The 26,998-nt window shown below is 42.8% G+C and overlaps 1 protein-coding gene across 6 annotated transcripts in view; it reads right to left on the bottom strand.

The window, feature by feature from the left end:
* GPAM (glycerol-3-phosphate acyltransferase, mitochondrial) overlaps positions 1-26,998 on the bottom strand; it is a 131,887-nt gene that overhangs the window by 98,945 nt on the left and 5,944 nt on the right. The window contains exons 2-5 of one of the 6 annotated variants that reach the window (XM_030202739.1): positions 16,329-16,333; positions 15,393-15,513; positions 3,809-3,931; positions 2,585-2,658 (exon numbers count right to left, since the gene is read on the bottom strand). In XM_030202739.1, coding sequence (XP_030058599.1) covers positions 2,585-2,658; positions 3,809-3,931; positions 15,393-15,488 — 293 coding nt within the window. In that variant the 5' untranslated portion in view covers positions 15,489-15,513; positions 16,329-16,333. Of the gene's footprint in view, positions 1-2,584; positions 2,659-3,808; positions 3,932-15,392; positions 15,514-15,655; positions 15,934-16,209; positions 16,269-16,328; positions 16,334-16,455; positions 16,551-16,590; positions 16,669-17,112; positions 17,215-26,998 lie in introns of those variants that run through there. The other 5 variants (XM_030202737.1, XM_030202740.1, XM_030202741.1 and 2 more) reach the window with 5 other exon arrangements.

Genomic DNA, 26,998 nt, shown 5'->3' with positions numbered 1-26,998 from the left:
TTTTTGTTAGTTGTTCCAAGCATCCCGCGTAGATACCATTCCAGTAGTCTGCATGGCTTAGGACCATTGATTGTATTAGGTATCGAAATCTTTTCTGTGATCCTCTTGTTGCGTTCTTCTGTATTTCTTGAACACAGCCTCTTTTGCTCTTATTGGGTTTTTTTGGCCACTTGTTTGGAGAATAATATAGGCTTCCTATTTCTTTTGTTTACTTTCCTTGTATTGCCGTCTGTTGCCTTACTTATAGTAGCTTTCAGCTTGAACCACTGCGCTTCCACTTCTCAAATGCCTACCTCTGCTGTCAGCTCCTTCTTCAAGTATTCCCCTATTTTACCAAAATCAGCACGTCTGAAATCCAGTACTTTGACCCACAAACCAATAAAACAGATAACATTTACTCATGGGCTTTTTTTTGTTTTTTGCCCACACACCAGGTTTGTCCAAGTTCACAGTTCAAGTGCTGCAAACAGGCCAGGTTTTCAGGATATCCCCTAATGAACATGCATGCTCACTACATCCACTGTATGCAGCTCTCTTTCTCGTGTGCATTCATTAGGGGTATCCTGAAAACTTGGTCTGCTTGCAGCCCTCAAGGATTGAACTTAGATAAGCCTGAGCTAAATAAAAATTCAGACTGGCTGTGCATTTCCATTTCGAGCTCTGTTCCCCCTCTAGAACAGGCAACAGGTTTTGAAACTTTCCCCTGCTTATCCCCCTAAATCCTTAGTACTGCTTTTATGTAAGCGAGACTAGTCTCCATCTTTCATGCTCACACAACTGGCCACAAGATTTCAAGCGCCAAAAGCGCCAAACCCCTCGGAGAAAAATTACAGTGGCTCCCATTAAAAGATCGAATTGTATTCAAAACCTGTACCCTGGCTTATAAAATTATTCATGGCGAGGCCCCGTTATACACGTCAGACCTCACAGACTTACCAGCAAGGAACACAAAAAGATCATCACGCACTTTCTTGAACCTCCATTACCCCAGTTGCAAAGGACTTAAATATAAATCAATTTATGCATCTAGCTTCTCCTACATCAGCACGCAACTGTGGAATGCACTACCAACTACCATAAAAACTATGCACGTTTTGACAGACTTCCGTAAATTACTAAAGGTTAGCCTGTTCAAAGAGACTTACCTAAAGGATCCTTCATAAATGACCAGACATCAAAACTTTATCAAAACAAGATAACATTGAACTCTTTTGTCTACTTTATTCACATTGTTACTGTTGAATGATTTACATTTACCCTTGATCTTTAATGCCTGAATTGAACTGTATATCTACTTCTTATAACTTATTTTATATTTTCTGTACTTTAAATGTAATAACATTCTCTGTATTTCTCATTCTGGAATGGCGATCGCCATTATGGCACATTGTCAGCCACATTGAGCCTGCAAATAGGTGGGAAAATGTGGGATACAAATGCTGCAAATAAATAAATAAATAAGATGGGGTGTGCAACCTTGTTCCTCGAGAGCCACAACCCAGTCGGGTGTTCAGGATTTCCACAATGAATATGCAATGAGATCTGTTTGCATGCACTGCCTCCACTGCATATAAACAGATTTCAAGCACATTCATTGTAGAAATCCTGAAAACCCGACTGGGTTTCAGCCCTCAAGGACTGAGACGGCCCACCCCTGTATCAAGATATCAAAAAGTGTAAATAAAACCTGAGACCTAATGCAAAGATTATAATCCCCTAACGGGAGAAAGCCGTTAACTATACAGGCTCACTGTTACCAAAACGAAATCTAACAAGTGGACAGAGATATCAGGCCTTGGACAGGGGTTCTCAAACCAGTCCTCAAGACACAGCCAGCCAGTCAAGTTCTAGGTTACCCACAGTGACCCTACCTGTCCCTCCAACTACCGCCCAATTTCCCTCCTACCTTTCCTCACGATCTGCAGCCCCTCCCTACCTCTCTACCCTCATCTCCCCCTACATTCCTACCCGTAACCTCCGCTCTCAAGACAAATCCCTCCTTGCAGTACCCTTCTCCACCACCGCCAACTCCAGGCTCCGCCCTTTCTGCCTCGCCTCACCCCATGCTTGGAATAAACTCCCTGAGCACATTCGCCAGGCCCCCTCCCTGCCCGTCTTCAAATCCTTACTCAAATCCCACCTCTTCAATGTCGCCTTCGGCACATAACCGCTATACCTCCATTCAGGATATCTAGACTGCCCCAACTTGACATTTCATCCTTTAGATTGTAAGCTCCTTTGAGCAGGGACTGTCCTTCTTTGATAAACTGTACAGCGCTGCGTAACCCTAGTAGTGCTCTAGAAATGTTAAGTAGTAGTATTTGCACACCCTACTTCCACTGTATGCAAAATCCATCTCATGCATATTCATTGTGGGGTATCCTGAAAACCTGACTGGATGGGTGTGTCCCGAGGACTGGGTTGAGAACCCCTGGCCTAGGAGGTCAACACAATTTGTAGTGTTAAAGATCAGCTCATCTTTTTAGATACCTTTCATATGAAGGACAACAGAGCACGGTCAAGTGAAAAAAAATAATCAAAAGAAACAAGTGTAAAGCAGGTGAAACAAGACATGGTTACATACCTTGTGTGCGTTTCATTAATATAGATGACATTACGGAGACCCAAGGAAGGGATGTTTGCATTGAAAAGTTTATCCTAAATGAACATTAAAAAATATACATATATATATCAGAAGTCTTTACCTTTTAGAAAAGCAATGCTGATAACTTACCAAATATACGTACACACACACATGCACAGTGACAAATTATCAGAAGCCTAAAAACTGGCAACTGCTGAAACAGGCCCAGTCTCAGTGGGAGCAGAAGCAGGCCCAGGTCAAATTCAAATATTAAGGCCTTAGTGGCTGGCCCATTCCCAAAAGCACTGTGGATCAGGACTGCTGTCTGCCCACACACACACACAAAAAAAAAAAAAAAAAAAAAAAAGAGGCAAAAAAAAATATCGAGAATGACAAAAACCTCCCTTCTAAAAAAATTCTCTCTCTTTCTTTCCATGGCTATTTTCAAACATTACACAGAACCTTGGTTGCAAATAGTCTAATGGGCCCTTTCACTAAAGCTTAGCAAGCGCTAACGAATATTAGGGTGTAGGCCCATAGGTATAAAATAGGACGCATAGCATTTTGCGTATGCTAACGTCCGTTGGAAGGGCTTTTAGTAAAAGGGCCTCTAAGTTTGTTTGATCATCCAAACCCCATTAATGACACTACCACGGTTCATTTTCCGTCCACAAACATCTGGCAGACCCAAGATTTGGGGCAAGTTTGTGAACCGCAGTTAGTTACAATCTCAGTATGAGATACGTGTTGGTTAGATCTCAGTTAAGGGAGCACCGATTTAAGGCCTGCCCTTGCCATGAAAAAGAAAATGGCAAAAACCTTCCCGGGTCCCCCCCCCCCCTCTCCATCCACAAGGCTTCTTATGAAGGCCGGAACAATCCCCAATCGCAGCTAGACCACCACTTTTTCCAAAAATGGCACTGGTGACTAGAAGCTGAAGCCATTTTGCTGTACAGGTATCATTACAAAAAACAGCACCAGAGCTACAGAACTGACTGGAGATCGATCCTGCTTCACAAAGAGGCATATTTTGAAAGCACGTAGCCTTCCAAAGTTCCATAGGTTTCTATGGAACTTTGGAAGGCTAAGTGCTTTCAAAATATGCCTCAAAGAGATCAGGCAGATGGGATTAAGAGACTGATAAGGTTGGGGACAGGTAGACATTAACCACATGATTTTATTTCTTGTTGTTGGGTACAATCCAAAAAATCAAAATGACCCTACCCGGCTCAGGGGAGCGCAGGAATTGCAACACCTTCCCACGAAAGGCCTCTTCCTGTTCAGCAGCGTCTCCTTCCATTTTAGTGTTACAGACCTGAAGACCATAGCACTGGCGCTTCCGTCTCCCTAGTGAACGTTAAAAAAACAGAACATGGTTTCCGGTACTTTACCATATTCACCTACTCGAACACTTCAATCACTTACAGATAATAGATTAGTAATTCCACCACCACCACAAAAGGCCAGATGGGAATCTACTAGAAACTCAGCATTCTTTTTTCTAGCTCCCTCTCTTTGGAACTGTCTTCCTAAAATTATTAGATTGGAAGAGTCCCTATGTTCAGTTTCCCAAACTTTTGAAAACATATTTCTTTCAGGATACGTTCGAAAATAATCTGGGATGAAAGGGGAAAAAAACAGACAGAATGAATATGCAGTAACAAATAATATGCTTGTTTTATACAGTTTGTTATGAATGATTGCCCATTGTTGTTATATTTCTTAGAATGGATGTTTTAGTTTGCTGTGCTTTTCTATCAAACTAATGGATTTCTTATATGGTTTTTTTTTTATATAATATGTTATTCTTAAGATGTAAACCGTTCTGTCAATGCAATTAGAAACGGCATAGTAAATAAATAAACGATAAACGATTCTGTCACCATAGCCAAAGCAGGTGCAACAGCAAAAGCCCTGACTTGCACCAAAACCTCTCCCTTTTTACCTGCCCCTACACAAGTGGAAGAACGTTACACACTCTATAAACAGAGTCATTTTGCATGTACTGTACGTGGAAATATACACATGTGAAACGGCCCTTTAAAAATAGCACCCAAGCGTAAAAGTACTTGCGATGGCATGAACACTCTTTCTTTCAGTGTAGGCATTGACAGAGGCACAGTCTGAGCAGAGCTCACAAGTATACGTGTTATTAAAACAAATATGCAAATTGACGAAGCACTAGGCTACTCCAGGGACCTGCTTGCTGCTCTAATAGGACAGGCCGTAACATCTGAAGCTGTTAGAGGCTGGTATGTAATTTTTTTGCACATCTTTGGGGGGCGGGGGGGGGGGGGGCTCATGCCTTAATCCCTCCAGTCATTTGGGGCACCTTACAAAACAAAAATGCAAACTTACATGCATATTTGCAAATGTTATGTAAAAAGGTGGGGGGGGGGGGGGGGGGGGGGAGGGGTCCATGCCTTAATCCCTCCAGTCATTTGGGGTATCTTACAAAATGCCAAACTCCTCCGAGAAAAGTTGCATTGGCTCCCAATCAAAGAAAGGATCATCTTCAAAATCTGCACATTAGTCCACAAAATCATATACGGCGTAGTCCCAGAATACATGACAGACCTCATAGACTTACCAATAAGAAACAAAGTCAGATCATCAAGATCCTACCTAAACCTACACTACCCAAATTGCAAAGGACTGAAATACAAAAACAACTTACGCAGCCGGCTTCTCCTACACAAGCGCACAACTATGGAATGGGCTCCCAAAATCTGTGAAAACAATCCACGACCACTTGAACTTCAGGAAAACACTAAAAACCAACCTCTTCAAAAAGGCCTACCCCAACGACCCCACGGTAACCCTCTTCACCTACCAACACAGCATGACTATGATCGCACAGGACAACACACAATCTTCATCCATTTTGACCCTCCACTTATACCTCATACGATCACTATACAACTTTGTATTTGTTATCCACCGACTGGGCAAGCGCCTTTGACAGTAATATGTAAGCCACATTGAGCCTGCAAATATGTGGGAAATGTGGGGTACAAATGCAACAAATAAATAAAATAAAAATGTAAATATATGTGCATACTTGCAAATGTTATGTGCAAACATTTTCATCTGCTGTCACGCAGGTGAGAAATGCCCACATTTGTATTCAAAACATCATTTCTGCCACATACGCTAGTATTTTATTTTACTAGTAAAAAAGGCCCGTTTCTTAAGGCAAGGAAACGGGCGCTAGTAAGGCAATCCCCCACCCTCCCTCGCTGTGTCGCTCTGCCCCCTCCCATCCAGTTCAAGGCCCCCTCACGCCCCTCCCACCGAGTTCCAGACTCCGCCCTCCCTCCGTTTTCACCCCCTCCCCCCGCGTTACAAACCCCTGTACCCCCTTCCGCGACCCTGTCGACCCCCCCCCCTTCTCGCCGAAAACCTTCCCCCACCGCCATCGAGTACCTGTGCTGACGGGGGACCCCAACCCCCGTCAGCCGAAGTCCTGTTCTGGCCTTTGCGATGTTGCTTCCTCAATGATCTTCTGTTCAAGTTTCTGTGCATGCGTCTGACTCGGTGGGAGTTGCGTGGGGGGACACGGGGTGTTGATGTTCGTCGGGTGGGGGGGTGGTTTGGTGATGCAGCGAGGGGGGGGGGTGTCTGTGTTGCCCCGCTCCCTGCCACTTGCTCCGAAGTGGCAGGGAACGGCGCACTGACAGCTGATTCCCAGGGAGGAGTAGGGAAACACACTCCACATGTTTCCCTACTTCTCCCCTTGCCTTAGAATCAGCTGTCACTGACGTCAGTGCCTTCTAGCCTGCCTAGCAGACCACCTCCGAGGGAGCCACGGTCCCAGGCACATTAGTATCCCACATTTTCCTACCTATTTGCATGCTCAATGTGGCTTACATAGTACTGGAGAGGTGATCGCCAACTCCGGTATGAACAAATACAAAGTGATGTTGTGGTAGGATAAGGTTCATGTGGAACGGACACATTAGGGAATCGTACAGCGGAAGAGTTATATTATGTCCATTACGTGCTTTGGTTTCGTTGTGTTGCAGAGTTCAGGCATTTAAGATGGATCGGTAGGGTATGCCTTTTTGAACAGGTTATTAGTTTTTAGTGATTTCCGGAAGTTTATGTGGTCATACGTTGTTTTCACGGCTTTTGGTAATGCGTTCCACAGTTGCGTACTTATGTAGGAAAAACTGGATGCATAAGTTGATTTGTATTTGAGTCCTTTGCAGCTTGGGTAGAATTTGATTAAAAAAAAAACACACAGACGCCCATGTGCCATTATAAAATAGAGCCTAGGTAGGTGACTATCTGACCTCTTCACCTAGGCACCGCTTAAAAACCAAGGGCCCTATTTACTAAGGTGCTCTAGCGTTTTTATGCATGTGCTAAAAATTAACGCGCACTAACCATGTAGACGCCACCCACAGGGGCACAGTAAACAGGGCCCCTAATCTGTAAAACTCACCCTATAGATCAGGAGAAAAAAAAAAAAGAAGCCATCCCATGATCCTATTTTTATGATAAAAACAAAATGGCATCAGACCCTACAAAGCAAATAAGGATCTCAGTCCCTTTTCTCTACGTGTACCAGGCAAACAGGGACCCAATTTATTGAAGTAAAAAGGAGGTTAATCCTGGGGCAAAACTCATGCAGCGTACCCCACCCCCTACCCCCAATCAAGGGGTTGTTATATAGGACACCTAGGTCACACGAGCAGAAAGAAGCCTATTTTGGCACAATTTTATAACATAACGTAACACCTGTACTGTTCATCTACATAAGTACATAAGTATTGCCATACTGGGACAGACCAAAGGACCATGAAGCCCAGCATCCTGTTTCTAACAGTGGCCCATCCAGGTCACAAATACCTGGCAAGATCCCCAAAAAAGTACAAAACATGTTATACTGCTTATCCCATAAATAGTGGATTTTCCCCAAGTCCATTTAATAATGGTCTATGGACTTTTCCTTTAGGAAGCCGTCCAAACCTTTTTTAAACTCCGCTAAGCTAACCACCTTTATCACATTCTCTGGCAACGAATTCCAGAGTTTAATTACACGCGGAGTGAAGAAAAATTTTCTCCGATTCTAGTCTGCTCAAAAAAGTGGTACAGCAGGTACTATCAGAGTTGTACCTGCTGCAGCATGCAGGTTACACCACTCCATGTCCTCTTTAAAGTGTAAATGTCAATTAAAGTTTTGTTTTTGATTACATTCTCTTTCTAATGTAGACATCTGTGTTTATCCCATGCATCTTTGAATTCTGTCATCGCTTTTGTCCTCATCATTTCTACCAGGAGGGTAATCCAGGCATCCACCACTCTCGCTGTGAAAAAGCATTTCCTGATTAGAGCCTGACTGAACCCATAATTTTTTTTATTTCTGCCAAAACCGAATCTGTGAATGAAACTGGCCGCTCAGTTTCGGCAGAAACCAAAACCATATATGAAAATTTCCCTTCCCCCCACCAACATCCAACCGAAAAACAAAAGTCCACTTCCCTGGCAGCAGCATCAGCCCCCCTGTGATTACCCCCCCACCACCGGTAAGCCCTCCCCAGGCCTACCTTAGAAAGTCCTAGTAGTCTAATGGTCTCTTTGAGGGCAGGGACAAAGTACACTCATTCCTGCCCTGTGCTGCTACTCCATTGGAAATGGCTGATGAGACTGCCGCCGGGGGGGAGGGGGGGCGGGTCCCGCAGTCATTTTGCGATTAGAACCAGCACACGAGGGCTTGCTGGTGTCTAGTGGGGGAGGAGGAGATAAGTTATCTTGACTTTTGGTCAGTTTCAGTGCCAAATTTGAAACTAAACTTTTGAATCAGCCTCTACTCCTGATGTTACTTCTAAGTCTACTGCCCTATTACTTCCAACTCATGTCCTCTAGGTCTACCACTTTCCCCCGTCTCTGAAAATGATTTTGTTTGTACCTTAATATCCGTCAAATACTTCAACATCTGTATCATACCTCCCCTGGGCCCTCCTTTCTTCTAGACTGTTCATATTCAGGTCTTCAAATCTCTTCTAATACATCTTTTTGGGGCAAACCTCGTACCTCTTTTGTCGCCTTCCTCTGAACCACTTCATCTTTTTATGTCCCTACAGAGATACAGCCTCCAAAAATCGAACACAATACTACTTCAAGTGAGGCCTCACCAACAAGAGTGGCCTAGTGGTTAGGGTGGTGGACTTTGGTCCTGGGGAACTGAGGAACTGAGTTCGATTCCCACTTCAGGCACAGGCAGCTCCTTGTGACTCTGGGCAAGTCACTTAACCCTCCATTGCCCCATGTAAGCCGCATTGAGCCTGCCATGAGTGGGAAAGCGCAGGGTACAAATGTAACTAAAATAAAATAGATATTATTGGAGATTCTACATGGAATGTTGCTACTATTGGAGATTCTACATGGAATGTTGCTACTATTGGAGATTCTACATGGAATGTTGCTATTCCACTAGCAACATTCCATGTAGAAGGCTGCGCAGGCTTCTGTTTCTGTGAGTCTGACGTCCTGCACGTCAGACTCACAGAAGCAGAAGCCTGCGCGGCCACATTGGTGATCTGCAAGGGCCGACTTCTACATGGAATGTTGCTAGTGGAATAGCAACATTCCATGTAGAATCTCAAATAGTAGCAACAGTGGAGGAGGAGTGGCCTGGTGGTTAGGGTGGTGGACTTTGGTCCTGGGGAACTGAGGAACTGAGTTTGATTCCCACTTCAGGCACAGGCAGCGCCTTGTGACTCTGGGCAAGTCACTTAACCCTCCATTGCCCCATGTAAGCCGCATTGAGCCTGCCATGAGTGGGAAAGTGCAGGGTACAAATGCAACAAAAATAAAATAGATACTATTGGAGATTCTACATGGAATGTTGCTACTATTGGAGATTCTACATGGAATGTTGCTATTCCACTAGCAACATTCCATGTAGAAGGCTGCGCAGGCTTCTGTTTCTGTGAGTCTGACGTCCTGCACATACGTGCAGAACGTCAGACTCACAGAAGCAGAAGCCTGCGCGGCCACATTGGTGATCTGCAAGGGCCGACCTCTAGTGGAATAGCAACATTCCATGTAGAATCTCAAATAGTAGCAACAGTGGAGGAGTGGCCTAGTGGTTAGGGTGGTGGACTTTGGTCCTGGGGAACTGAGGAACTGAGTTGGATTCCCACTTCAGGCACAGGCAGCGCCTTGTGACTCTGGGCAAGTCACTTAACCCTCCATTGCCCCATGTAAGCCACATTGAGCCTGTCATGAGTGGGAAAGCGCAGGGTACAAATGTAACAAAAATAAAATAGATACTATTGGAGATTCTACATGGAATGTTGCTACTATTGGAGATTCTACATGGAATGTTGCTATTCCACTAGCAACATTCCATGTAGAAGGCTGCGCAGGCTTCTGTTTCTGTGAGTCTGACGTCCTGCACATACGTGCAGAACGTCAGACTCACAGAAGCAGAAGCCTGCGCGGCCACATTGGTGATCTGCAAGGGCCGACTTCTACATGGAATGTTGCTAGTGGAATAGCAACATTCCGTGTAGAATCTCAAATAGTAGCAACAGTGGAGGAGTGGCCTAGTGGTTAGGGTGGTGGACTTTGGTCCTGGGGAACTGAGGAACTGAGTTGATTCCCACTTCAGGCACAGGCAGCTCCTTGTGACTCTGGGCAAGTCACTTAACCCTCCATTGCCCCACGTAAGCCGCATTGAGCCTGCCATGAGTGGGAAAGCGCGGGGTACAAATGTAACAAAACAAAAAAAAAAAAAAACTATGTCTCTATAAAATAGCAGCACAAATGCACCAGCAGAAGAACCCTATATTCAAGGCGCAAACATTATTTATTTTTAATTCAAGGCGCAGCAGACATTTATTTATTTATTATTTTATTTCTTTATTTATATTTTCCTCACAACTTTTTCAGTAGTAGCCCAAGGCCAGTTACCCTTTGAGAGCAGGTGTAAACGTTAGCACGTGCTTTATGCGTATATTTTATCAAAAGTGCCCCCAAACTGTGACTCTGTCCATACCACTACTACTAATCATTTCTATAGAACTACTAGACGTACGCAGCGCTGTACACTTGAACATGAAGAGAACTGCGTCACATGCGTTCCGACTGTACAAGTACACACTAGCCTATACCGCATGAACGTCAATGTCGCTTTCGGCACCTGACCATTGTACCTCTACCCAAGTAACCTAGACTGCCCCGATTTCTGATTGACTACACTTTTTGTCCTTTAGATTGTAAGCTCCTTTGAGCAGGGACTGTCCTTCTTTGTTATCTGTACAGCGCTGCGTAACCCTGGTAGCGCTCTAGAAATGTTAAATAGTAGTAGTAGTAAGACAGCATTTTAAAGACAAAAATGTCTTCAAAAAGGCTATATATATGCAGGGCTTTTTTTGAGAGGGGGTACTGAGTACCGGCACCTTTTCCATTGTCTGCTAAAATTGACCCAAGGACCCCATGTTTTAATGAAAGAGCTCAGGCTCTACACACCAATTCTGCCTTGTCATAGATTCTGTGGCTGGTTGCAGGGGGCCTGGCTATTGTGGGGTGGGTCCCTCAGTGATCACCCCATTCCTGAAGGGTGGGCTAGCATTTGAGTACCGGCACCTTTTTTGCTAGAAAAAAAACACACTGTATATATGTATATACACTGAAAAAAAAACCCAGAAAAAATTATTAATTACAAATTACCCTCCACATATCCATTTCTAATGCACTATCCTTCTTGCCTGACAAAGAATTATAATATTCTTTTTGGAGGAGGGTGGGTGAATAAGCAGGTATAACACCAGCACCAGGTCTCCCCATTCATGCGTATTAACCCTGCACACACTGCAGCCTTACACTCCATTTCTATCTTAACCACCTCATCAAGGATGACAACTTTTTTTTTTTTTTTTTTTTAACAGGGGTGTTCACATACAGAAAAACAAGTCAATGTATACAACGTTGCAAACATGAATGAAATTCGCCCGAACAATCTGCATTTTTCCTGCCTAAATTAAAAATTTCCGCTTGGCTGCCAGAAATCATAAATGCGAGGTCAAAATGCAGCATACTGCCAGTTAAAGGGAGCCACTGGAGAGCCAAAAGACCATTAAGGGCTCTTATGGGTATAATAATTAATCCCACTGTGTTCCACGGCACAAAAAAAAGAGTACCACAGACACCTAAGAGGCTTCGAGAAATAACAGAAATGCCAGAAGGACTATCAACCAATCTATACATGGATGTCTTGGAGGCATATTTTCAAAGCACTTAGCCTTCCAAAGTTCCATGGGTTTCTATGGAACTTTGGAAGGCTAAGTGCTTTGAAAATATGCCTCTTGGTTTTCTTTGCTCTGTCTGACCTGTCTCCTCAGATTTGCTTAGGGAGATGCGAGATGTTTCATTCAGAAAACCATTATGCAGAATACGACTGTAACTTTAAAAGAAGTGTACAGCAGCAACGCTACGCAGTGGGTAAGGCACATCCTTATAAAGCCTGCAGAGAGGTATCCTGTTTCAAATTTCCATGCTTTTGCAGCTTGCATCACAGTTTCTCAGATCGACTTCTGCTATTTGAGCTGACTAGTACTAAAAGGGGGGAAAAAAAATCACTTCAAAAATACTTCCTTCAAATAAATGTATTTGTATAAGGGACCATCAGACTAACAGGCACTGTCATGGAATAAGCTTAACCAAATTTTGCTGCCCCGAGATGTCATTCATCAGTTCCAATATTATGTACTGAGTCCATTATTAAAAAAAAAAAAATTCATAGCATGTGTACTTCAAAGTACATAAGTATTGCCATACTGGGACAAACCAAAGGTCCATCAAGCCCAGCATCCTGTTTCCAACAGTGGCCAATCCAGGTCACAAATACCTAGCAAGATCCCCAAAAAAGTACAAAACATTTTATGCTGCTTATCCCAGAAATATTTTCCCCCAAGTCCAATTTAATAATGGCCTATGGACTTTTCCTTTAGGGAGCCGTCCAAACCTTTTTTAAACTCTGCTAAGCTAACCACCTTAACACATTTTCTGGCAACATATTCCAGAGTGAAGAAAAATTTTCCATTCGTTTTAAATTTAGTGCTTTGTAGCTTCATCGCATGCTCCCTAGTCCTAGTATTTTTGGAAAGCGTAAACAGACACTTCACGTCTACCTGTTCCACTCATCATTTTATATCTCTCTCATATCTCCCCTCAGCCGTCTTTTCTCCAAGCTGAAGAGCCCCAGACGCTTTAGCCTTTCCTTATATGGAAGTCGTCCCATACCTATTATCATTTTAGTCGCCCTTCTCTGCACCTTTTCCAATTCCACTATATATCTTTTTTGAGATGCGACAACCAGAATTGAACACAATAGTCGAGGTGCGGTCGCACCACAGACGGATACAAAGGCATTATAACGTCCTCATTTTTTTTCCATTCCTTTCCTAATAGTACCTAACATTCTATTTGTTTTCTTAACCACCGCAGCACACGGAGCAGAAGGTTTCAACGTATCATCAACGATGACAGCTAGATCCCTTTCTTGGTCCATGACTCCTAATGTGGAACCTTGCATGACATAGCTATAATTCGAATTCCTCCTTCCCACATGCATCACTTTGCACTTGTTCACAATAAACGTCATCTGCTATTTAGACGCCCAGTCTCCCAGTCTCGTAAGGTCCTCTTGTAATTTTTCACAATCCTCCTCAGTGGGATACATCTTCAAAAAGGATAAACCAGGCAAAAAAAATTGCTAGCCGGCCACAGACATTCAGCAGCAGTTAACTGGGTAGTACCATTGAATAATGTAACTTCTTATATTCAACTATTTCCCCAATGAAATTAGTTCAATGCAAAGAACAAGCAAAGAACCTAGATCAAACGTCTAGGAAAATACAGGGAATAATGGTAGATTTACATATCAACCCAAGGCCACCGAGTTAATTAAAAGACAGATATGAGATTTTGAAAGAAATTGTAAACTTATAATCAAACTCTAATCAACGCTCCTGTTAGAAGTTCCAAGTCTAGGCTGATTGGCAGTTAAGAATTCTTTTTGATCTAATTCCCTGCATCTCCGCTAACTTCTTTCTCTAAAGGGTTAGGTTAAGCCAGTCTTTCCCAAGTAGTCCTGGAGTTCCCCCTTGCCAGTCAGGTTTTTAGGATATCCGCAATGAATATGCATGAACTTGATTTGATTGTGAACTTGATTTGAATATACTGCCTCCATTATATGCAAATCTCTTTCATGCATATTCAGTTTGGATATCCTGAAAACCTGACTGGCAAGGGGGTACTCCAGGACCGGACTTGGGAAACACTGGCTTAGGCAGTCTGGGGCAGAGCTTAGGAGACATCAGCACTTAGCTCGTTAGTGGTGATGTTCTGCTAACCGGCTACGACAGGGCAGGAAAAACGCTGTCCTAACTTTATTTTCTTTATTTATATCCTGCATTAGCCCAAGTAGAACTCAGGTTCAATATGGCTTACATAACAATTAAAAAAGCATGAACATGTTCAAAATATATTAACAGAAAGTAAAATACATCATATAATGTTAGACCAGCAAAACTTGAGATAGGAACAGATGTAATTAAATACTTAATACTTAGGGCTTCTTTTACAAAGCCGCGGTAGCGAGCCCAGCGCAGCAAAAGGAGAGGAAGAACGTAGGAATTGAATGGGCTTCCTCTCATTTGCTGCACCGGGAATCGGTAGCACGGCTTTCTAAAAGAGGCCCTTTGTGATTTAAGCTATTGGCCGGTGCCCAGCTAACTTCCAGATCAGTGGACATAGCTGGATATTGAGTGCCCAGGGTTAGTTCAGCCTACAGCTGGGAATGACTTTTACCAGCTGCAGGCTGAATGTTACCCCCGCTGTCTTCACATGTAGTCTCCAATCATAACACCCAGAATCTTATATAAATACAGTGAACAAACCATCAATAATATGAGAAATTAAAATATAAAACTCTTAGCTCGGAACATGAGTTAAGATTATAAATAAGAATCACACTGAAAAAAAAAAGAAAACTGAACACCATATCCAGATCATGTGAAGTAGAGAGCACGATATTGGGACTGATGAATGGCATCTTGGGGCAGTAAAGTCAAGTTAAATGTATGCCTTGGCAATGCCCGTTAGTCTGATGGTCCTTTAAACAAATATATTTATATGAAAGAAGTGTTGTGTGAGGTGATTTGAGCTGATAAAAGCTGAGCACACTGGAAGCAGCAGAAGTATTCAGGCAAGGCAGAGCACAGCCATACACCCCCTCCCCCCCTCCAGTGGAGAAAATTCCAGTCATTGCTTAGGGTGCAGAGTATGCTGCCATCTGCATGGCCACGAAAGTTCAATGCCACTGATGGGCTAGACAGAAGGGGGATTAAAATGAGGGGAACCCACTGAAGACTCATGCAGCCTTAAACCCAAAAGAAGACTATTCTAAACTGAGTTAAAAGACCAAAGCAGAAAAAAAAATACACAAAAGATGTCACGCACTGTCATCCTGGTCTCCAAACATTAACAGGGTCAAAAATGGCCCAGACCATACAAAAAAAAAAAAAAAAAAAAAAAACAGATGACAAACACCACTAGGACAGAAAGATTTATAGCTTAGACATGACTTCTTAAACAAAACAAAAAAAAACTAGATAAAATAAAAAATGAGAAATGTAACTACAAATTCCATCTCACTTCTAAGACAAACATTTAATGAAAATGTTTAATCCTACTTGCCCACTGCATCATTTTGTATGGTGTAGAAATGATAAGCAACAAGAATGAAGTTCAACTTTCTAACCTAAGAAAACCTGACAAATAGATTTTTACTTACCCATTCTTCAACAGAATGCTTAAGTCTCCCGGTGCTGCATTCTCCATTATTATAGAAACCATCTACTGTGCCAAGTGAGAAAGCCACCTCATCCATGGCACCGACTGTCCCAACTCATGGGCTACAAAACAAACATATAATCAAAGTTTTACAGAAAGTAGAACAGTACAATACACCTACCATAACTTGTCACAGTGCTATCTAGGACACAGTACGGCCACCGTCAAAACAACAGCATGACAAAAGGTGTGATTGTGACTCACATGTATTAAGTTCCATGTGCCTCTTCTGTACCATACAGCAATTAATGTGACACTAAATAGAGTTGGAACTTGTTTGATGTTAAAAAAAAAAAAGGCATTAACAAGAACTAGTCCAAGAGACTCTCAGCTCTAGTACTGACTGCCATGGTTATGCAGACCCAGACCACATCAGGAATACTGGCTAACATGTAATTCAATCTGATTTGTAATAAAAGAAGTTTCATACAGATTAAAGTACTATATATAAAACAAATTCAGTATGCAGTGTTTTGCTAAAGGTTTGAGGGAAGACTGCTATCATTAGAAAATGGTTACATTAATAGAGCTGCTAATGTTAGCATACACAGTCGCATCTGAAACCATGTTATAACCTACAAGGTCACCATTCTGTCCTTGAGCAAATGACTCCTTTATACGTAAAGGCAAACTAAGCTTTTGCAAAGCACAGTTTATATGCAAAAAAAATTAGCCCGGTGCAATGTTATGTGTACTAACAATACAGTTTATAAATAAATGATGCTACCGGTTGTTCATTTATATGCACCGAATGTCACCTCTGAATCTGGAAGCAGACCCTAAAAGAACTCAACATCTTTTCCTGGCACCATGCCCCCAACAGCAGAAGCATCACAGTGATGCACTGCCAACAAACCAGCCTGATTTTTTTTGTAACAAAAGCTTCTGCCGCCTATGAAATCTGGCATCTTTAAAAGAGTAATAAAAAAAATAGATTTCAAATGTAAACACGTCCCACAAGCTGGGATGATGACAACCACCAAAAGCATTCAAGTACTACTTACTCAGCACAACCTAAGAGTAACCTGAACAACATTACACCCCACAACTGCTCTCTTTCCCGGGAGGAGGTCACAGAAGAGGTCACAGGACTGTCTCTCTGGCTTCTCAGCTCCCATCAAAGGCTCCTCTATGCCTACCTCTGAGAAGAAAGTAAAGGAAAAGGCTGCTGCAGCTCCTCGAGCAGGTCAAGGATTCGCCAGGGAGCAGCAATTCATGAACCACACACCACTTGCAACGCCACCCAGACGTCACACACCAAAACTTTCCAAAAAATCCTAATGTGGGAGAGAAGAAGATCAGCGCACCGCCTACTGCTGGCAGGGGTGAAAGTGACAGAGCAGCTGCCCAGACACCACCACCTCCCCCCTCCCCCAAAGAAAGTGCAAAGGGCCGAGAAAGCCGCAGTGTGCGCTGCGGGCCGGGACTGCAAAGTGTGAGGAGGGGGAGGGGAACAAGAGCGCACTGTCCGCCGGGCCACGGCTGGAAAAGGAATTTTAAAAAAGCCAACAAAGCGCGTAACTACGACAATGAGCAGACGTTCGGTTTCACAGAGAGAGAGAGAGAATACCCAACGAAGTGGGGGGGGGGGGGGAGGGGGGTGATGAGGTGGCGGCGCGCCCATTCTCCTCCCCCTGCGCATCCCATCGTCTCGCTCTCACCTCTCCGCGCGAGGCTCCCCGTCGTAGCTCCCCGCGGACTCGCGGAGAGAGAGAGAGAGAGCGCGAGGCACCAGAGCCGGCCTCACAGGTGCTGCTGTGTGTGTGCAGCACGCGAAGGGGGAAGAGGAGGAGGAGGGGCGCGCGCTGGTGACGTCGTCAAAGTGCGCCAGCGGCAGCACTTTGGCTTCATTAACCAACCGGCCCCTGGGCTGTTGCGGACGATGTCGGTCTCTCCGGGAGCCCTGGAGAAAGCAACCCCCACCCCCCCTCGAAGGAAAGGGAACGCAGAAATGTCCCGGGGGGGGGGGGAGGTGTAGTAATTTTGAAGTTAAGATTTTCAGTGTTTGACCCAATACATACATATAGTAACATAGTAGATGACGGCTGAAAAAGACCTGCACGGTCCATCCACTCTGCTGCCCAACAAGATAAACTCATATGTGCTACTTTTTGTGTATACCCTACTTTGATTTGTACCTGTCCTCTTCAGGGCACAGACCGTATAAGTCTGCCCAGCCCCAGCACTGTCCCTACCTCCCAACCACCAGCTCTGGCACAGACCGTATAAGTCTGCCCAGCACTATCCCCGCCTCCCACCACCGGCTCTGCCACCCGATCTCGACTAAGCTCCTGAGGATCCATTCCTTCTGCACAGGATTCCTTTATGCTTATCCCACACATGTTTGGATTCGGTTACCGTTTTCATTTCCACCACCTCCCGCGGGAGGGCATTCCAAGCATCCACTACTCTCCGTGAAAAAATACTTCCTAACATTTTTCTTGAGTCTGCCCCCCTTCAATCTCATTTCATGCCCTCTCATTCTACCGCCTTCGTATCTCTGGAAAAGGTTCGTTTGCGGATTAATTCCTTTCAAATATTTGAACATCTGTATCATATCACCTCTGTTTCTCCTTTCCTCCAGAGTATACATGTTTAGTTCAGCAAGTCTCTCCTCATTCCCAATACAAACTCCTCACCCCACCTGCAAGAATATTGTACATATTTATTTGGATTTTGCTCTCACCTTTTCCAGCTTTTCAAAAATGATTGGGGGAATGACCTCTCCTTGGGCATAGTCAAGGAGTAAGTTCAATACTGGGGGGTGCTCAAATACCCACAGAGCTTGCTACTATGGTATCTCAAGATGTGTTACATTGAGGTATATTGGCAAAACTCCTATCAAATCATAACCTCAACCCATATATATACGCCGACGATGTAACAATATACATCCCGTTCAAACAAGATATCAAAGAAATATCCAACGAAATCAACCAAAGTTTACACATCATGAACACCTGGGCAGATGCATTTCGATTGAAACTAAACGCGGAAAAAAACTCAATGCCTAATACTCACCTCCCAATACAACACCAACGAATACACCACCTTAAACACACCAAAACTAAATCTTCCCATCTCAAAAACTTTAAAAATCCTTGGAGTCACTATCGACCGCCATCTAACACTCGAAACCCATGCAAACAACACAACCAAAAAGATGTTCTATTGCATGTGGAAACTGAAAAGAATAAGACAATTCTTCCCAAGATCCGTCTTCCGCAACCTAGTGCAATCCCTCGTACTCAGCCATGTGGATTACTGCAATTCACTATACGCAGGTTGTAAAGAGCAAATACTGAGGAGACTTCAAACAGCCCAGAACACAGCAGCCAGACTCATCTTCGGAAAACCAAAATACGAAAGTGCTAAACCCTTACGAGAGAAGCTACACTGGCTCCCACTTAAGGAACGCATTACTTTTAAGGTATGCACATTAGTCCACAAAATTATTCACGGTGAAGCTCCAGCCTACATGTCCGACTTAATAGACCTACCACCCAGGAATGCTAAAAGATCATCTCGAACTTTTCTTAACCTCCACTTCCCTAATTGCAAAGGCATAAAATACAAGGCGCTGCACGCATCAACCTTTTCTTACATAAGCATGCAATTCTGGAATATACTACCACGCAACTTGAAAACAATCCACGAACTAACCAACTTCCACAAACTACTGAGGACTCATCTCTTTGATAAAATTTACTGTAAGGAGCAATACACATGAAGTCCACACTCACTATTCCAGAAATACACCAATACGTTCTTTTCTGAACTCCCATCCCCCTTAATCTCATCACACTTAAACCTTCACTCACAGAAAATGTTATACCGAAGGTTCTTTTGCTAAGGTTCTATCACCCTACCAATTTCCCGTTGTCTCTTTCCATTGTTCTTTTTCTTGTCCTATTCCCTAACGATACCTTGACTTTGTCTCGCTTAACTTCTCACAATGTAATCCATAACTGATTGTAACAAATTGTATTTCCATTATTCACAATGTATTGTAAGCCATACTGAGCCCGCAAATAGGTGGGAAAATGTGGGATACAAATGCAATAAAATAAATAAAATACTAGGTATTTACCTCTTCCTGGAGGGCTTGCAATCTAAGGGGTTCTTTTACAAAGCTGTCGTAAGCACTAACACACGCTTAACGCAGCAAAAAAAAAAAATAGCTTACTGTGGGGCATGCTGAGGTGTCCCATGGTAATTTTTGGATGTGTATGTGCTAATGGGAAGATTAATGCATGGCCATTATTACAGAAAATAGAAAATCGGCCATTTTACCCCCAGTGATAAAAATGGCCATAGTGCTTGGGAATGACCCACTTAAGGATGAGCTAAGGCCATTTAAAGGCTGCTGTATGATAAAGGGGCCCCTAAATTTGTGCCTGAGGCAAGAGAGAGTTAAGTGACCTGCCCAACATCTTTTTTTTTTCAGTTTAAATCCTTAATCACAAGGAGCAAGCAGCAGGCTTTGAACTGGGCTTTCCAGATTATCAGCCCAGTGTCAGCCTGAAGCCTGCTCTTCCATGCTGGGTATGGATGAAAAGGACAGATAATCCTTTCCCTTACTTCTGGCAGCCCCTTCCTACTTCTACCTAGCACTAAGGAAGTAAGTTTATGTAGTTTGGGCAAATATTTCCTTTCTTCCAGCCTATATGTTTTTTTCTGTCCAAGTATGCAGTGTCTCAATGAATTTTAGACACATGTCCCATCTATTTTCTGAGGTCAGCTCCCGACCTATTTATCAGTTGCTTACAATCATACTTATCCTTCATGTTATCGAATGGACTATTCCCTGAAAATGATGGCAAAATAATTCTAACACCTATCCCAAACAATCCCAAGGCCAGTAGAAGCGAAGCATCTAATTATAGACCTGTAGCCTCTATTCCTTTATTGGTAAAAGCGATGGAAGGTTTAGTAGCTAGTCAGCTCATGGAGTTCCTACAGGCTTTTTCCATCCTTCACAGTACACAATGGGAATTCCGGCCATTCTTTAACACTGAGACAGTGCTCACCACCCTTATTGCAAATTTCAGAAAAGAGTTGAGCATGGTCAGAAAAATCATAATTTTAGAATTAGGTATGTCCAGTGCCTTCGACACCGTTGACCATAATATATACTTATTAGACCACTTTGGTATTAGTGGAACTGTATTACAGTGGTTCCATAGTTTCCTAATATCAAGATCCTACCAAGTAAAACAATTGGATCTTATCTCCTCACCCTGGAACTCTATATATGGGGATCCACAGTGCTGTCCTTTGTCACCCGTATTATTCAATATCATGATGGCACCACTGGGTTACTTACTGGAGGCTCACAGATTTAATTCCTTCATCTATGCTGATTATGTCACTATTTATATCCCCTTCAAAAGGGAACTACTAGAAATTATATATGAGATTAAAACCAGTTTAGATCTGATAGAATATTGGGCATCTAATCCCATAGTCAAATCAGGAAAAGACTAAATTCCTCATACTTACCAACCCCTATCAACCCATTTCATTAAAAAAAACTTCATTGTTGGCAACACATCATATTCCTTAGATCAATCAGTGAAAATCCTGGGCATCACCATCAACCAACATTTATCATTCAAAACTCAGGTCTCAAAGATGGTCTTGAGCATCTTCCATACACTATGGAAGTTAAAAAGGTTGCATCCTTTATTCCCATGCTCCATGTTTCGTACTAGCCAAATTTGATTATTTAAAATCTCACTCATTAAAAAATTACAAACAGCACAAAATATCGCTGCCCACCTTGTATGCAGTGCTCCTCGCTTCGAGAAGGCTTCCCCTGTCTTCAGGGCCAGTCTTAGGTAGAGGCGACCAAGGCGGCCGCATAGGGCCCCGCGCCTAAGGGGGCCCCGCGCGGCATGCCTCAACTCTGCCTCGCTCGTGCCTCCACTCTGACCTCCGCCGCTGCTCGCCTTAGTCGCCTGAGATGATCTCCATTCCCGCGGCTTAGCCGCTCCGCTCCCGCCACCACCGGCGCGGCGCCCACCCCCGGCTTGGGCCTGCTGAGCCCACCGTCAGCTCCCAAGTCCCCGGACCCCAGCGACTAACTGAGCGATGCCAGTGAGCCAGCCCAGGCAGCGACGGCCCCGCCCCCAATGGCGACGACAGACAGTTGCAGCGCGACGGCTCACCTCCAGGCTCCAGCTTCCCGCTCAATGTCTCGCCTTTTGATGTATTTCCTGTTTCCGGACGCAAGGGCGGGAGTCACTGAGCGGGAAAAGCTGGAGCCTGGTTGGAGGTGGTGAGGATGTGAGGTGAGCCATCGTTGCTGACGCCAACAGTTGAACACTTATGCCAAATCGAAATCGGATTCCATGCAGGCAGGAGATCAGGAGAAGTGTCTCTCTCATCTAACGATGCTTGCGGACGGTGCAAGGGTTGGAAATGTCTGCCTCCCTGAGAGGAATTTGGCCCAACAACATTAGTTGCTGGAGAAGCTGAGCAAGTAAGATCTTCTGGCTTGGAAGAGGCAGTTTCTAACATATCTGGGTTATTTTCACATAGATCTGCAGATATTTCTCCTGATAAAAATTTGGATGGCAATAGCAGATTTAGCTAAAACACTGCTTCCAGTAATTAATGATACGACACCTCAAATTAATCATTTGGAAGCTAGACTGCAATCACAGGAAGAGAAGATTACTAAGCTAAAATCTGAGAATGGAAATCATGAAGTAGCAAAATCTGATATAAAGTAGGTAGAATCAGTTCAAACTATTTTAGTAACTATTATTAACATAACTGATGTGGCTACTTGCCTCTCTGGTTTGATGGGTTACAGAGTAATAGGGGAATTTGAAAGTACTGGATCTTTTCTTAATATTTTTCCTTTATTATCCTTTGTTATGAGAATTGGAACTACTAATTGTAGTGGACTTGAACTGAATAATTTCTGGGGAGGGGAGGTTTCATGATAGCATTGTGCTTATTATTTCAATCATTTTTTTTTGTACAAGTTTAGCTTCATTTGTCTTTATTTGAAATTTCATAAATAAAAAAATTTTCTAAAAATGGACTAATCTTATCAATGGGGTGGAGCTAGGGTGGTGGCGGAGCTAGGGTAGGGCGGGGCTAGGATGGGGCCCCACCAAATTGGTCTGCATAGGGCCCCGCACTTGCTAAGACCGGCCCTGCCTGTCTTGTTAAAACCTCACTGGCTTCCCATAAATGCAAGGACCACCTTTAAAATATGCATAACTGTTTACCAAATCATATATATATATTTATTTATTTATTTGTTTGTTGCATTTATATCCCACGTTTTCCCACCTATTTGCAGGCTCAGTGTGGCTTACATGGTACCGTAAGGCATTCGCCAATTCCGGTAGTAACAGTTACAATGTGATATTGTGGTCGAATAAGGTACATGTGTTTCAGGTAAAATGAGGATAGGGGAGAGGAAAGGTTATAAAGTGTCCATTTCAAGCTTTGGTTTTGCTGTGTTGCAGGGTGTAGGTATTTATGTTGGGTCAATGAGGTATGCTTTTTTGAACAGGTTGGTTTTTAGTAATTTCCTAACATTTAAGTGGTCGTAGGTTGTTTTCACATCTTTTGGCAATGTGTTCCATAGTTGTGTGCTTATATAGAAGAAGCTAGATGCATAGGTTGCTTTGTATTTGAGTCCTTTACAGTTTGGGTAGTGCAGGTTTGTTCGGGATGTTCTGGTTATGTTTCTGATTGGTAGGTCTTTTAGGTCTGTCATGTATCTTGGGACTTGGCCACAGACAATTTTGTGGACCAGGGTGCAGACTGTGAAGGCAATACGTTCTTTGATTGGAAGCCAGTCTAGTTTTTCTCGGAGGGGTTTGGCACTTTCGAATCGCAATTTTCCAAATATCAGCCTGGCTGCCGTATTTTGAGCGGTCTGAAATTTCTTTGTGAGTTGTTCCTTACATCCCGCGTATTTCCGTTGCAGTAGTCTGCATGACTTAGTACCATTGATTGTATTAGGTTGCGAAATATATCCCTCGGGAAGAAAGGTTTTACGCGTTTAAGTTTCCACATTGAGTGGAACATCTTCTTTGTTGTGGAGTTCACTTGACTCTCATGTGTGAAGTTCCGGTCAATTGTGACACTGAGTATTTTCACCAAAAGAAAGCGATTTTACAATATCAATGTCTCTGGTAACATCTAATCGCAAATAACACAAACCAGGACTAATAGCCTCCAACTCAATAAAAGTGCTTATAACAGTTCACACCAGTATCATATAAAGAAATATTTTTTTGTATGTAGAGCACCCTCAGATATTTTCCACTATTACTGCAGACAATAATGCTGCTACAGAGTGGCATAGCATTTCTTTCATCGGGTAACTCTGACAGAATTTTTTAGGGAGCAACACTCGCTCATTTTTTCATGCTTCCCAATCACCTTTGTGCTATAAAATCACTACTTGCTTAAAAATATATACTTGGTGAAAACTGTGCACTTATCTTGCCTCGCTGAAAAGTTCATCAATCACCTTCCCCTGAAACCGCCCGACTCCGCGGGTTTCAATCACTTTCCTCAGGGACAAGGGTTAAGGCTGCATAATTCTTTTCTGTTAAAGCTGCATAATTCTTTTCTTCCTCCAGCAATAAACAAGACAAAGCAAGACCTCAAGTATTTTCAGGCTGTCTGAGATAGGGAGGGAGTGTTCTGGGGTGATTAAGGTTGTGGGTTTGTACGTATTGTGTTGAGATGAGAGGATAAGGCAGTGTGTTTTTTCAGTGTTCAGTTTCAGTTGGAAAGAATTTGCTCATGAATTCATGGTGTTCAAACCGAGATTGATTTAGTTGGTGATTTTGGTTAGATCATGTGTAAAGGGAATGTATATTGTGACATCGTCTACATAGATGAACGGGTTGAGGCCTTGCTTTGATAGGGACTTGGCCAGTGGGATCATCATTATGTTGAAAAGTATTAGTGATAATGGTGATCCTTGATCCAGCTAAGTACATTTCCGCCAATGCCGAAGTAGTCTAAGAGTCTTAGTAGTACATTGTGGTTAATTATGTCGAATGCGCTCGACTTATCGAATTGGATTTATCATCCTCCTTCATGCAACAACTAATTGATTTACCTTCACGTAATACAGTGAAAACATCTAAAGAATACCTTGGTCTCCATTATCCAAACTTCAAAGGTCTTTCTTACAAATCTATCCCTGACGCAGGCTTCACATATCAAAGTACCAAACTTTGGAATTCTCTGTCCAAGCAATTAAGGCACTTAGAAGAGTATCTGAGATTCCATAAATTACTAAAGGCTTTTCTATTAAGTACATATCTTATCAAAAGGCAATAAACTAATGTTGCCGTCTCTTTTATATGTTTCAACATAACCAATAACTCTAGCCTAGCTTCGTGACAAACACACAATTATTCCTAATATGTTAAATGTTATAATTAATTATCTGACTGTATCATATTTTTGATGTTTTTCTTGAATGAAAACCACATTGAACCAGAGCTTGTTCAGGATAATGTGAGATACAAATGTCATAAATAAAATATGTCAGATAAAACATAATTTAAAACAAGCTGAGGAACTTGTTGCAGAAAGAAGTGGTGAAAGCAGCTAGAATTGCTGAGTTTTAAAAAGCTATAGAAAACCTCCTGAAGGGCAAGTCCATAAAGCATTATTAGCCACGTAGACTTGGAAAAACCTCAATTTATTTTGGTGTGACTAGCAAGAAATGGATCATGAGATCAAAAGCATGAGGTCTGAACCTGCCCGTGGTGAGACAGTGAAGAGTTGATAAGTGCATGGCAAGCTTCTGCTTCTCTCTATATATGTACTGCAGTCCAGTTTTGGGGACAGACCCGCACACCTTCAAGGGACCTTGTATCCCATTACGTTGGTGGCATCTGATTGCATTTGTTTTATTGTGCCTGCTCTTGTGTGGGTTAGTAGGAGATGGATTCCTAAAGTGGAGGAGATTCTTGCCAACATAGAAGAAGTTGTAGGTATGCTTATGGCAGATTCTTCTCTGTACAGAACAGAACTGTAGAGGTGCTCCTTGTAGCTCACCTGTTGCAGGCCTGAAGCCTGACTAGGCCATGAACCATCTTTTGTGAGCAATACTATCATGGATACAGCAAGACTTTTTGCAGCACTGTTTCTGACTCTCATCCAACGACATGCTGAACACTTGCACTGGCTCCCTGGTCATCCCTGTATGAAGTTTGACACAGAAAACACAGTAATGAGGTAATCCTCATTAGCCACCTCATTAGTGAGCCAACCAGCTGCAAGGCCAAGGGCCCCTCGTTATCCAAGACTGTATATAATCTGCAGGACAGATGTATATGAGATCTGATTAGTCCAGAAAAGTCACCTGGGGACCATTGGAGCAGCGCCAGTACCAGGCATTGCGGAGAGTTTTGGATCCAGAGAGGAGAAGAGAAGACGAGCTGATGGCTTACACAACTCTCTGAGGAGAGGGATAGAATTATCAGTAACACCTATTTATTTTTATTTATTTATTTATACCTGCATTCTTCTATCCCACTATTATCCAAAAACAAGTTTCAGTTCAAAGTAGCTTACAAATTACATTTTGGTGGCGTTACAATAGTGTTGTGTAATGTTGAGAGGGCATCAATAATTCATGTGGTTATTCATAGAGTTTTTGAAAAGATAGATTTGAAGTGGAAAAGGTAGTGGTAGCTTTTGTGTTTAGTTGTAGAGTTTTGGTGATGTTGATTCATTTGGTTTTTGAAGAGGTAGTTTTGAAAGGAAGGCGATGATATCTTTGTGATTAGCTGTAGAATTTTTTGAAAAGGTAGGTTTTCATTTCTTTTCCGAATTGGAGGAGATTTGTGATGCTTCTTATGGTTTTTGGTATTGAGTTCCACCATTTGGAACCCGGGTAGCTAAATCCTGCTGTGTAGATAGTTTTGTAAATGGTGTTTTTGCAGTTGGGTAGATGTAGGAGTAGGTAGTTTATGTTTTCTGGACCGCCATTTCTTGAGGATAGTTCAATCATGTTAAGCATATATTCGGGTGCCATTCCAAATAGTATCTTGAAAATTAGGGTGCTCGCTTTGAAAAATATTCTTGCCTTAACTGGTAGCCAGTATAGTGTTTCAAGCAGTGGGGTTGCTCTTTCATATTATCGATTTCAGTCTTGCTGCCGTGTTTTGAACTGTGTGCAGTGTTTTTAGTGTGTTTTCCTTGCACCCTGTGTATGCTGCATTGTAGTAGTCTAGTTGTGATAGTATCATTGATTGGACCAGTATTCAGAAAGATTTCTAGGGAAATAGTCTCTTATTCTTCTCAGTTTCCATAGTGTTCTGACGCATTGTGATGTTACTGCAGATATTTGATTGTCCAGTGTTAGGTGTTTGTCGAGAATGATTCCTAGTATTTTAAGATGTGTTTCGATGTGGTATGTTTGTTGGTTGATTGTGAATTTTTGGTAGGATAGTACAAGGAATTTGTTTTTGTCTCTGTTCAGTTTGAGTTTGAAAGTTGTTGCCCATTCTTCCATGAAGTCCAATCCTTTTTTTATTTTTGCCCTGT

The sequence above is a fragment of the Microcaecilia unicolor genome, chromosome 5 (genome assembly GCF_901765095.1).
Source record: "Microcaecilia unicolor chromosome 5, aMicUni1.1, whole genome shotgun sequence".
NCBI lineage: Eukaryota > Metazoa > Chordata > Amphibia > Gymnophiona > Siphonopidae > Microcaecilia > Microcaecilia unicolor.
Note: the sequence above shows the minus strand (reverse complement) of the source record. Positions and strands in the feature narration are given on the sequence as shown.